The sequence below is a fragment of the Arachis hypogaea genome, chromosome 1 (assembly GCF_003086295.3).
Source record: "Arachis hypogaea cultivar Tifrunner chromosome 1, arahy.Tifrunner.gnm2.J5K5, whole genome shotgun sequence".
Lineage (NCBI taxonomy): Eukaryota > Viridiplantae > Streptophyta > Magnoliopsida > Fabales > Fabaceae > Arachis > Arachis hypogaea.
In genome coordinates, this window is record NC_092036.1 from 103,500,796 (window position 1) to 103,513,869 (window position 13,074).

At 32.1% G+C, this 13,074-nt stretch overlaps 2 protein-coding genes across 2 annotated transcripts; both read left to right on the forward strand.

The window, feature by feature from the left end:
- The first annotated feature begins 2,582 nt into the window (after positions 1–2,582).
- LOC112705714 (protein S40-6) lies at positions 2,583–3,683 on the forward strand. The gene has a single exon (XM_025756631.2). The coding sequence runs from the start codon at positions 2,792–2,794 to the stop codon at positions 3,419–3,421; it is 630 nt and encodes a 209-aa protein (XP_025612416.1). The 5' UTR covers positions 2,583–2,791; the 3' UTR covers positions 3,422–3,683.
- A 4,401-nt stretch (positions 3,684–8,084) lies between these two features.
- LOC112705722 (uncharacterized) lies at positions 8,085–12,204 on the forward strand. Its single transcript, XM_025756644.2, has 6 exons — positions 8,085–8,426; positions 8,773–9,447; positions 9,528–9,718; positions 11,101–11,307; positions 11,382–11,442; positions 11,517–12,204. Exons 1-6 carry the CDS (start codon positions 8,226–8,228, stop codon positions 12,081–12,083), a joined length of 1,902 nt encoding a protein of 633 aa, XP_025612429.1. The 5' UTR covers positions 8,085–8,225; the 3' UTR covers positions 12,084–12,204.
- Positions 12,205–13,074: the final 870 nt, after the last annotated feature.

The window sequence follows — 13,074 nt, forward strand, 5'->3', positions numbered from 1 at the left end:
TCTTAGACAAAACAACTATACGACATCAACTACTAACGAACTGCATTAACTAAAAACTAACCAAACCTCATCCACTTGATTTGATTCGAAATAATAATTCAATTTGCTCTTATTAAACTGATCTTAACTTAAGATATTTTTGAACGAAAAACCTATATAAATTTAATTTTAATGCTTGATTTTACCGTATGATCGAAAACGAATTCAGATCAAACAACATTTATTCTAAAAGCAAAAAATTATAGAGAGAGAGCCAAAATTAGCAGAGAACGCGTAGAAAAAAAAAGAAATTCGTAGAGAACGCAAATAAATCAAAGAGAAAAAACGAAATTTGTAGAAAATGTTGAGAGAGAAGCCATTTATGTTAAAAGTATGTTACACGTTAAGGGAGCGTGTATATAAATAACTTGGTTAAACTTGGTTGGACAAATCTCTTAGTTGTAGAACATTATTTTATTTTTTTGTTAATATTTGTTAGAGATGTAATTATTTATGTTGTCTTTTTTCTATCCGTTTAAGTTTTTGAGAGAAGTAATTTTATGACATAATATTATAGCTCTATATTCAAAATGTTTAGAGTTCTATTATTGGTTAAGTGAAAAAAATAGCATCAGACAAATAAAAAAAAACTTTTATAAAAAATTAAGCAAACGGGTTAAGTACAATTTTTGTCCTTAAGGTAAAGGTTGAAAATTTTTTCCGTCTCGAATCTTTTTTTACTTACAAAATCATCTTTAAAGTTTAACTTAATTTTAAAATCGTCATTTTTGTCACAATTTTATTTTTTATTACTAAATTACCTTTAATTAAAAAATATAAATAAATATAAAATTAAAAAAGAAAGAAAGAAAGAAAACGGGTTAAATGGGGGAAGGGACCACCAGGGGGGAGAAGAAAGGGGACGGGATCACGAAGGGGAAAGGGCGGAGGCCGTCGTAGTCCTAGGCTTGTCGTCGCCGTTGAGCCGCATCATCGTACTGGGCTCGTCGACATCGTTGAGCCACCGTCGCTGACCGCGAAGAGAGAGAGGGAGCGATGCGCAAGCTGAATGGATTCGTGTCCTCCACTGTCACCAGTGCTTCTGGTCCTTGCCGCCTCTTCTAGTCCTCGCCCCTCACCGCTCTCCTTGCCGCTCGTCACTGCTTCCCGTGTCCTCGCCGCTGCTCCACGACCCTCACCGCTGCCGCTGTTCTGCTGGTCCTCCCCACTCGCCGTTCTAAATTGTGGTTTGATCTGTAATTTCTATTGACGTTGCTTGTAGCTGCTGTGGTTGAACTAGTAAATTGAAATTCAATCCTCATCTTCTTCTTCTTCTTTGTTGTGAAATTTTGTTGTAAAAGTTTCTGTGCAATTTCTCGTTGCTTGTTGCTTGGTGATTCTAATTTGGCCTAAATTAAGATCGAGTTTGTCTATTGATGATATGGGTTTTTTAATATTAGTTTTAATTTTTGCGTAACAACTATATTAATTGAAAGAATTTTTCTAACTATAAATATCAATAAGAATCGACTTCTAATTGTGTTGGAAAGTGAATTTTTAAATAATTTTAGTGATAATATATATAAAAAGAGAAAAATTTTGATTGTAGTGTTTAAAAAAAATTACTTAATTTTTAAAAAATATAAAACCTAAAATAATAGAATTTTAAATTATATAATATTATTTAATTTCTATTTTAATGTTTTAATTTGTATATTAGATATTTTAAAGGCTAATCGTATTTTACAATAACAAAATATAATCTTAACAATAATCATATTATATGCATATAAAAAATAACTATCCGTATAAAATATATATTAAAATATAAAATACACATTGAAAATAAGTTAAACAACATATGTACAGATATATAGTGATTAATAAATAATTTAATATTTAATTTTTTATATACACATACTATTTTTATTATAAAAATTATTATCATATTATATAAATTTTATCTCTTCTATCAAAATTTTTTGAATTTATCACTCACCTAAAGTAATTAGATTCTATTTTTCAGAACTCGGTTTTGAATTTCTTGTAACACAAAGCAAAAATAACTTTAATTTGATTTAATTGATCGCACGTATGGGTAATTGTTAGAAGAGTATGCAACTGGATTAGCTCAAATGCAAATAGCGTTTTTTGGATTTTGTTTTTGAGAAGAGATTTGTACTTTTCATGGACCTTTTATAACTAAATTTAATTAAATTTTTTACAATTATTTTTCCATGTTCACGTTTTTTTAATTAGGTTAAGATATTATTTTAAAAAAAAAATAAAATAAAAAATTATATTTTTAACTTGTTTTTTTATGCAATTTTTTTAAATTAATTTATTTATATATAAATAATTTAATTTATTTTTAATATATATTTTATATAAATAAATAATATAATAATTAAGTTTTTATATATATTAAATATTAAAAATATTATTTATATACTAAAATTAATCATTAGTATATTTATATATAAATATATATATAATTTAATTTATTTATAATATATTTATATTTTAATATATATTTTATATTAGATTGACATATATCATAATCAATTTAAAATAGATGATTGGGAATATATAGGAGGGGAAATGCAGACAAAATGCAGGTGAAACTCAAATTGAAATGAAATGGTAAGAAAGAAAACGCTATAAATATGGAGGCAGGAGGAAGCAGAAAGCTTATGCCAAAACCAAGCCAGGTTAGAAGGGGTAAGGTAAGAAGGTTGCATCGCTCTCATCCCCAAAACCACTTACTACCACCACCATCCACCCTCTTGGCTTGGTTTATTGGCTTCGCTACATGGCCAAAGGCCGCAAGCTCACTACCGCGCGAAGCGACCGCTTCCTCGCTGCCACAACCACCTACTCCCACGCCTCCACCGCCTCCGAAACTTCCGAGTTCCGGGAAGAGGACATCTGGTCCTCGTCGGAGGATCGTGACCGCCACCTCACTCTCTCACATGACGACTGGGAGCCACGCGCCTCTCCCCGCCGCAGGGAGGACCACTCGCACCACCGCCACGTGGGAGGTCTCTCCCTCGCGTTCGAGGACCCCAAGGCCGGGACAAATAATGGCGCCATGACTGCTACCTCCTCCTCGAGGATCGTGCACCAGTACCGCGCGCAGCACGACGCCGTTTCTTCGCGTCGGGGTCGCCACGTGGCGGCGTCTGCGCCAGTGAACGTGCCGGATTGGAGCAAGATACTCCGAGTGGATTCGGTGGAATCGCTGCACGAGATGAAAGATGGTTTTGACGACGAAGACGACGACCACGGCGATTCTGAGATGGTTCCACCGCACGAGTACTTGGCGCGCAGCCGGAAGATGGCGGCGAACTCTGTTTTTGAAGGAGTGGGTCGCACGTTAAAGGGCCGCGACATGCGGCGGGTTCGCGATGCCGTTTGGAGCCAAACCGGTTTCTACGGCTGAACCGCCACGCATAAGGTGGTGAATTGGACCGATTTGCGGTTGAGTTGATTAATATTAATATATTAATATCACTAATCAGGCTTAATGGCTGGTGCTGTGTTAATTTAAAAATTTTGGCATAGTATTAAAAATTGTTGTGGTTAAAATTGGATGAATGAGTTTTGTTGTGGACTACTTGTGGTTCAACCCTACGGCCAGTGAGCCTAAACTTATAGTTGGATATTGAAGTTCTATGAAGAATCAAGACCGTCTTGAACTAGTACCACTTTAATCTCATCTTGAACATTAATTGTGTTGTTGATCCAAGCTGATGGTTGTTTGAATATTAATTATTAAATAAATAGTATTTTAGGATTGGATGAGAACGAGACAAGCGTGAAGGAATGAGGCCGAAGCATCGTCTAATAAACTAAAGAAAGTGTTCAATCAATAGAACTTTGGGTGGTTGGTTCTTATTGCAAATAATCAGAATCACATAAATTCGTACACTATCACTTTTTAAAACAAGGACCTAATTTTATTTGGTTTTTGATTCAACAAGGCTAAAGTCACCCGACCAGTCCATTAGGACCATTATTTGTTCAGGGAATTAGAGCATGTTACTTTTGTTGTTTTTACTATAAATATAAATATAATAACTCAAAAAAAAAAAATCTGGATTCGGGAAACTATAGACACAATAATACATATTACAAGACTTAGTTTAAGTGATTGTTAGAATTAATTAAACGTATGTCCTTAATTTTATCCTAAAAAATGGTGTGTATACTAATGTGGTAGTTGACTTATATTTGCTACCATGCAAAATATCTCCTTATTAGTCTTAACAAGGTCTTCTTATAGGAGATACATCATACATGCAAAGACTTTGGCTTGAAATCCACAAGGGTTCCATAAAAATGTAGTGAAATGAGAGAATTGTCTTTTCTCTTCGGTAAGTAAAAATCATATGTTCTAAGTACTGTTCCCTCCGATCCATTACATTAATGCAAACATTAGACTTTAGCAACAGTATTCTGTGATATCATTTTGTTGAAATTGAATGTATATATAATAAACTAATAATAATAATAATATTACATGCTGAGTGTCAAAAGTAATAATTAATAAATGAAATATTTAATGCAAAAATTCATTAATCTTTTGATATAATTTCAATGTCCTGACAGTATAAAATATTTTACATAGTTATACAATTATATTCATTCTCATAGATGATCATTCATGTATAAAATTATTTTATACCGTATCAAAATTAAATTAAAAAAAAAGAGATAAAACTTGTTAGGAGGTTTTCCATAAACATTAAATCCAATTTGATCCAAAAATATTTGTGGACAAAAAAAACGGGTGGCCCACTGAGAGAGGAACAGCAAATGCTTTTAATGGAAAAGGGATGGATGGCGCCACTGGATGGTTACTGGTTAACAAGGGTCCAAGAATGAGAGTGAGCCATATTAAGAGACTGAGTGACAAGCCATTGGTTGCACCTCTTTTAGCATGAAAACGACGCAACTCTTCTACGTTGGGCTCATAACTCCTGTCCCTTTTGGACCACTGGTTTTGTAGAATTGGTGCCAAAGTATGATTGAGATTTTAATTTGTTATTTATAAGTTGTGCCACTCTTAGAAATCTATATCACAATCATCGGTCCTTCTATTCCGATAAGCACAGAATGTTTTGACCAATGGAACCAAAGATGACTCTCTTACTCTCTTTTTAAAGTGGACCATGTTTTAAACAAACTACTCTTTATTACATAAAAAAATATGATTCTTGTATGTTAATTTTGTATGTACTTGAACCAAAATTTTCAATGTTTTAAATATTAGATTCTTTACGAACCATCACATGTAAAATACGTGTAGTTATGCAATTAATTTTACTGTGGAAGTCAAGGAATTCAATAGTTAAGGCTTTTTCTGGTCATCAATAATTCAATACTCATTACTAACTAATTAGTACTATGTCTTTTGTGTTTTTTTGGACTGGTTTAGTACTATGGACACCTGAATGAAAAATAAAAATATGGGCCTCGTCTCAGAAATAATTGACCTGCAATTATGATGCCCAACTAAGGCCCTAAATAATGGAACTTTTTAGTGTTGGGTGTGTGATTGTATAATAAGAACTTATTCGTGATGTAATACTTAAGATTAGGAGTTGTTCAATTTATCTAACAAAAAATTTAGAAATTCTCCAAGGACTATATAATAATGGAGAGTGGATTAAAGATTCAGTAGACCAATCAATAAAAATTTTGTTAGGTAGACAATGATTTTTATAAATAAGGTGAATAATGAATTCTAAAATTAATCTAATAAAATGAAAAAGAAAAAATATAAGTAGACAATGAAAATACTAAATAATGTGAATAATGGATATATCGGATATTCATTTCACTAGGTGTGTAGATGGTTATTCTAATATTAAGATTTAGGTGAGTAATTTGGAGGTGTAATGTATTTTGATTTGATTGGTGATTGTTCATGTTGTTCAAGAAAGTTATTGGTTACCTAACATAATCCAATAAAAAAAATACTCCATCCCAAATTGTCTCCTAAACCTTAAGATTAGAATAATCATCTACATACCTAGTGAATTGAATATCCAGTCATTGTTAACTGTGCATGAATAAATTGAATCAAAAGAATAACCATTCGATTAAAAATAATAAATATAATCATCCGCATACCTATTAAATTGAATATTAGACGTATCTATTATTCATATGTTTAGTATTCTCATTGTCTACCTATCGTAAATTACTTCAAGAATCTCTTTGAAGATCATAACGAAGCCGGCATCGTGCTTGATATGGAGAAGACTTATCCCCCGCTAGCAGAGGAAATTTCCAAGAGGATATATGAGCAGTCTAATGTTGAGGAAAGAAGGCAATCTTCAACATTGGATTATTAAATTCTGGTCAGCATGTAACCAATAATAAAAAGTGAGCTATTAAATGAAATCTTACATCAATCTTACACCATTAAATCATCATTAATGGTTATTTGATGGCTACAAATCACAAAAGTTGTTGCCTCTAATACTCTAAAATAACACTCCAACGTGTGACAAATTAATTATTGACTTGTCGAATTGAAAAATATCACTAAAAAAAATAGTGATAGCTTGATTACTAACGTATTATCTGGTGGAAAATTATATAGTGTCATATAATTCAAGAAATATTTTGGTTACTAACTTATAATCTGATATACAATTATATTTGGTGTTAACTTGATGACATGATTCCATACTCCATTTCTTGGGGTAACCTCAAAGCAAACTGGGCACAATGTCTGTTGTCTCCTCTTAATTAAGTAATGAAGGATAAATGGTATCCAATGTTTTTACTACATACCAAGTTAATAATGTTATATGCACTACTTTTGTATACACTCTTTTTTTTTTGTATAGTTTTTATTTTTGGCATTTAAAGTGATTGATAAAAAGTGAAAATAGATAAAATAATTACTACTATACCATAAAAAAAATATATGTACCAAAAAAATGTGTATAAAAAAGAAAATACAAATATCATTTTTCTTAATATTCGTAACAAAATTTGTATTAAGATGACAACCCATATTCAGGTTGCTCATCCGCCCCACGTGAGGTTTCTTTCTTTAATACCTTAGTCTATTACGCATCCCACTGAGTTGCATATATATATATATATATATATATATATATATATATATATCAGTATATGCATGCACGTGTGCATACCGGTTCTTCCAATAATTTTTGTGCCCCAAAAACCCCTGAAATCCTTCATTGCTTTATATATACAGGTATTCTGTTGTTATACAGAGACCTACTTACACGCTGTCTCTTTTGCATCTTGAAATAGCCAACACAACAAAAGGATCAATGAAGTAAGTGCACAAAGTATGGCTAAATAATACACTGTTAGAACAACAATGTAATAATAAATGTGAAGGCTGCCTCGGATGCTAATAGAGTGCTGTTAAACTGGGATACAGCTGCCTCAGGCTTTCAAAACAAGACAATGAATGCAACTACATGTTAATTAAAAGATGAAGGCTGAGTTGTCATTAATTGAGAGGTTAATGCTTTGCCAAAAGAAAATTGATGGCGGCAACAAGCAATAAGGTTTTATTATTTTATATAACATGATTTGTAGTGCCCTTGGATTTTGAAACAAGAAATCCAAAACAAATACTAGCTACTAAGTATAGTGTAATACTGAGTGAAAACTAAAAAAAATAAGATTGAAATGGAAGAAACCTTGAAAAAGAATAATTTGGGTTGTATGTAAAACCAGCTACTATCACATACACATGAAAAAGCAACTCCCCAACATTTTGCTTTTCTACAATCAGAAGTTAATAGCAATTTTTATGTGGCACAAAATACAATGAAAGGAGAGGCACGTGGTAACGCTAAAAGGCACCATTTCCTTGCATTGATATCATTGCCAATTTCCCATTCTCCTCTCTTCATTCACTGACTTTGATTTCATTAGTCTTCTTTCTCCGTAGAGTGAGAGTAAAAGCTCTTCTCAATATCCATGTTTTACTTCCCTTTGCCTTAGGCTGAACTTTTGTGCTTTCCAATGCTCTTTTAACAATCAAATGATCCAATATTTTAGGGTCCATTCTTCATGCCAAGTTGCAACCGTGAACCATTAGGAATTATATCTTCTATATACTATATAATGGTGGAAGGTTTTGTTATTGGAAACATTGGAAGGTTGAAGTTTTGATTAGAGGGTATATCTCGTTTTTTGGAATCCAAAACCAAAGAGTTTCAGATAAATTATTAACATAAATCTCAATGGTAGAACTTCAATCCTGTTCAAGCTTGGTCAATGCCTCGGCATTGTGTGTAATAGAGCAAGAAGTTAAGGGAGAGAGTGTCAATGTTGTTGCTGAGATTTCAGCTGAATTAGAAAGAGAAAGGCAGAAGAATTCGGAGCTTATGAAGAGAATATCAATGCTGGAAGCTCAGCTAAGAGAAAGAAACATAGAAACTCAAGTATGATATTATTTTTTTATTTCTGACTCTACATTTTTGGCTTGTAATATATATCTATGCATGATAATTCATACTTTCCTACATTGGTTAAACTCCCTTTATGTATTATATGCTACAATAGGGATATCATAAGTCATTAATGTTGTTGAATTATTGATTGCTATTTCTTTAACCAACTGAAACCTTTTAGCTGTAAGATTAAGGCACTATGATCAATTATCCTACTGAGTGAGGAGGGATGGTAAATTAAAAAATTAAAAATCAAGTGTTTAGTTAATATTCCTTCATGATTGAACTTTACTTCAGTTTTATTATTAAAAGGTGGAAATTATTTTATTGATATCAGGAAAGTCATCATCAACATGCAGGTGCAGCAAGCTCAAAGAAATTCAAAAGGCAGAGGATAGAACAAGCAACTGATGAAGAAGAGAAAAATAATAATGTCAAAAGTGAAATGGCTTCACAGTATAGACCTGGCATTGATCCAGCAAAGTGCTTAATCAATGAAGCAGACTCTGAATCTGTTGCAGATTTCAATGAAACAGATAGTGATGATGACTGTGATGATAATTATGATGATGATAGAGTTAGTCAAAGACATGAAGAAATTGAAGGCATTATTGAAACTGTTAATGAAAAAAAAGGTTACTCAGCTAGTTATGTGAAACAAGATGATCATGAAAATCAAAAGACAAATCATTCCGAGAAGAGAGAAGTCAAATCACAAGAAGGCACAAAAATTAGAGAGACTGAATTTGAGGTACCTTCATCAGGATTCATCATACTTAAATCACAGAACAAAAAACCTCCGAAGGTGGCTTTTAGCCCAAAAGAAGTTAAGAGGATAATAGAGTCTGAAGCCCTTTTACAAAAGAATGCTCAGTCCCACACAATAAGGAAAATCATAGTTTTTTCATCCCTTGGCATAAGACATGGCTGTGAAGATATGTATGAGCTGGACTTGAAACATTTTAGCATTTTGAATAAAGAAGAACCATATGTATCACCAACAAACCCTGGAGTAAGAGATTGAATCAGTTTTCAGTTATTTTCATAAATTCAATAGTGTAATATTGATGCATAGGACATATTTTCTTGCAGGAGCATGTTTTATATGAGAATCCTGGTGTTCGGAAGAAAATCTTTTATCCAAATCGAGAGAACCCTGTGTTGTGTCCTGTCCAGATAATTGAAGAAGAAAATGCCATGCGTCCATGTGATCCTAGCTGTCCATCGTTCTTATTCTTGTGCATTAAGTATGGTGGAAGGACAAGAAATCTTCCACAAAATGAGTAAGTTCTTTCTTGCTGATCTCAGAAATGTGTAGGTAAAAATTTACATGCAGTTGTTTTATATAAAATTAGGGAAATGTTAGGTAAACAATGATTATTTTGAACAATATGAATAACTATCAATCAAATAAAAATACACTACACCTTTAAATTAATCATTTAAATTTTAATATTAAAATAACCATCCGTACATTAGTAAAATAAACATCCAATATATTCATTGTTTACATTGTTTAAAATTTTCATTATTTACCTATACTTTTCTATAAAATTAATAGTTGAAAATCGTTGGATGATTCATCTAACCGTTTAGAGTTTAGGATTTAAGTCCTCTTTGGTTAAACAACTTAAACAAGCTCTTTTGGAAAAAAGAGTTTAAAGTATAAAGGCTTTTATTAATGGCAACTTATAAATAAGTTATTTTGTGTTTAGATTTTTAGTTATAAAAGTACTTATTTTAAAGTTTAGCATTTGGATAAATAACTCCAAAAATACAATTTTTTTACATAAGAAAATAAAAATAAAAATGATGATGATAACAAATACTTTTTAATATTAAATGTTTACGTAACGTAATCACTAAGATTACAATCGTTCGATTCTTTATTTATTCTCTTGTTAGTTCTATTTTTTAGACCATTGGTTTTTACCACGTAATATCATTAGAAATTGGTTCTTCTATTTCACCTTGTGAATAGTAATAAAATTTTAATTCACAATAATCTTGATGATAATGCCAAAAAAATTATTATGTAATTAGTTATTATGATATGGTAGGTGAACATAAAAAACAAATATAAAATATATGTCAATGTATATTTTGTTGTTATTTTTTTATTTTTTTTACTCCTATTAACCTCCTCTTTTATTAGGGTCAAGAACTTGTTAATTTGTTATAACTAAGTATGAAAATAATAACAAGCTATATAAAAATAAAATTACATATAAAAAAATAATTTAAAATTGAGATTTCATACTACACACAATTAAATACAAATTTAATAATAAAAATAGAGTGGTAAAATGATAAAAAAAAAACTAGAAGAAATATATGCAGTAGATAGTTTGTTTTAAAATGGTGGGAGAGGGTCAATACTTTTAGCAGATGAATTATGATGTGAAAATGGTGGTGGAAAAACAGTGCTTCTAAGAGATGGAACCTTGTGTGAAAATGGTGGTGGAGAAGTCAATTTTTTTTAGAAAAATGGTAGAATGACTTATCGAGAACGAGAAATCATGTATTTTTACTTTTTCAAAAAATTAAAAGTTTTTTTTTAAATGATGCAAAACACACGTATTATGATTTTTCATAATAAAAAAAAGTAGCTTTTGTTGTTTCCTAAACGGGCTTTTAGCATTGTAGTATTGGATTGATGTGGCAGGTATGTGAGGCAGCGCATGGGAAGAAACAAATTGAAGTCATTTGGGCCAGTTATGTGCCGAATGGGAATGTTGGTTCATATTAGAAGTGGAAGCTTCTTCTTCAAGGCACTTGGTATCACACTTCTGTTTATGGCAGGATTTCCTGATGATCTAGTTCAGAGAGAAACCAAATACCACAACTTAGACTTGCTTCACAAATATTACAGGTTTATCAAAATCATGAAACAATATATCTAGTTTCACTTTCTTCACCTAACAAATATAATGGTATCCATGACAGGACTGATGAGGATGCTGAGGGGGAGCAGCTGTTTCTTCCAATTCCAATTGCATGTGACAATGTAAAGTAAAAAACTCTAATAATAGTTACCTAAACAATGCATTAACATACTCTAATATGGTCTTGTCCTTGCAGGGAAGCAAAAATCCTGAAAACTTGACTGGAAAAACAGTTGCTGCAAAATCCAAGGGGAGAAAGAACACTAGTGACATCTTCAAGCCTTATAGTTCTATAAATGCCCCATCATATCATCAACAATTAGCACCAACAGGTTCAGCACAAACTCAATTTGCAATGGCAGCATTTCATTCTATCCCATTCCCATCTCAGATTTCCCAAGATACTCCTCATCACATGCCAAATCCAACTCTTGCCACTGGTAATAACAATTCATATTATATGCTGCCACCACAACCAGCAAGTACTATTGTACCTGTGATGTATTGGCCTCCACCAAATACATATCTTCATGGACACTATCCTTCCACATATGGATACCAGTTTCTTCCTTGTGCTGCAAGTTACATGCCATTCCACACAACACAACCTAATTACAATCACCCAAGCTGCAGTTCCACCTTACCAAAGTTGTTAGAAGGTGGTGGAAAGAATGATTTAGCCTCCGAACAATGTGACAGCGATACTGATAGCACTGAGGACCATGATGCAAGTGCAACTGCTTCCATGACATGCCACAAATGATTCATTCAGTTGGAAAAATAATCATTCGCATATGGTTGAAGTACCATGATGCATAAGCTTTTCTGTGCAGCTTGTAACTCAAACCTTGTCTTATTTATCATCATGGAAATAATTTTCAACTTTTCTCACTGTGTCCTAATAATCACTGACACAACCTATATCACACACATACACATATATATATATAGGTTGATCAGCTCATAACATCTTACTGTCAACGGGCTGGGATAATTAAAATGTTACAATATTTTGTGGTCCTGACCCAACAAAGAAAATACGAAGTTATGTATACTTCGTAAAAATTGAACATTAGACAGAGTCAGACAGCTATGTAATTTAACGGAAATGAAAGGATTTCTTTTAGTAGTAATGTTAATTTGATGTTATGAGTTGAACAGTGGAATGTTGGGCCACCTGAACGATGATGGTGATTCCATTTTCTTGCTTGCACAGCTCTCCTAAGTCCTAAGTCACTTTCGAGTTTTGATTAATGCATTTAGCAGTGGGTCCACTACACAGTTCAAGGTAGGAAGATTCTTCATCTGTGATGTATCCCATTTTGCTTGTTTTCTTTCCTTAGTTTCCTACCAACTGCCAATAATGTAGTTCACTCCTAACTTTAAATAAACTGAAAATATGCATTTATTATTTTAATACATTCAAGTTTTTTTTTTATGAATCAAATTTAATCAAATTAAATAATAAAATTTAGAATAACATTAGTTATAATTAATTTTTGTTCTGTTAAATCAATGTATTTAGACTTAATTAACACAAATTTAAATGCAGAGCATTAATGCATCATATTAAATATTTTAAGCAAATAACCACTGTTGATTATTCTACCCGCCCTTGATTTCTGGTGCATTTAATACTGTTAATTAAAACTTGCTGAATTTTATGAACTTCAAATATAAGCAACAAATTTGGAATCTTATGCTTCTTTTGCCCCTTTTACCCGTACGTCTTTTTCTTCGTCCTTATCCGCATA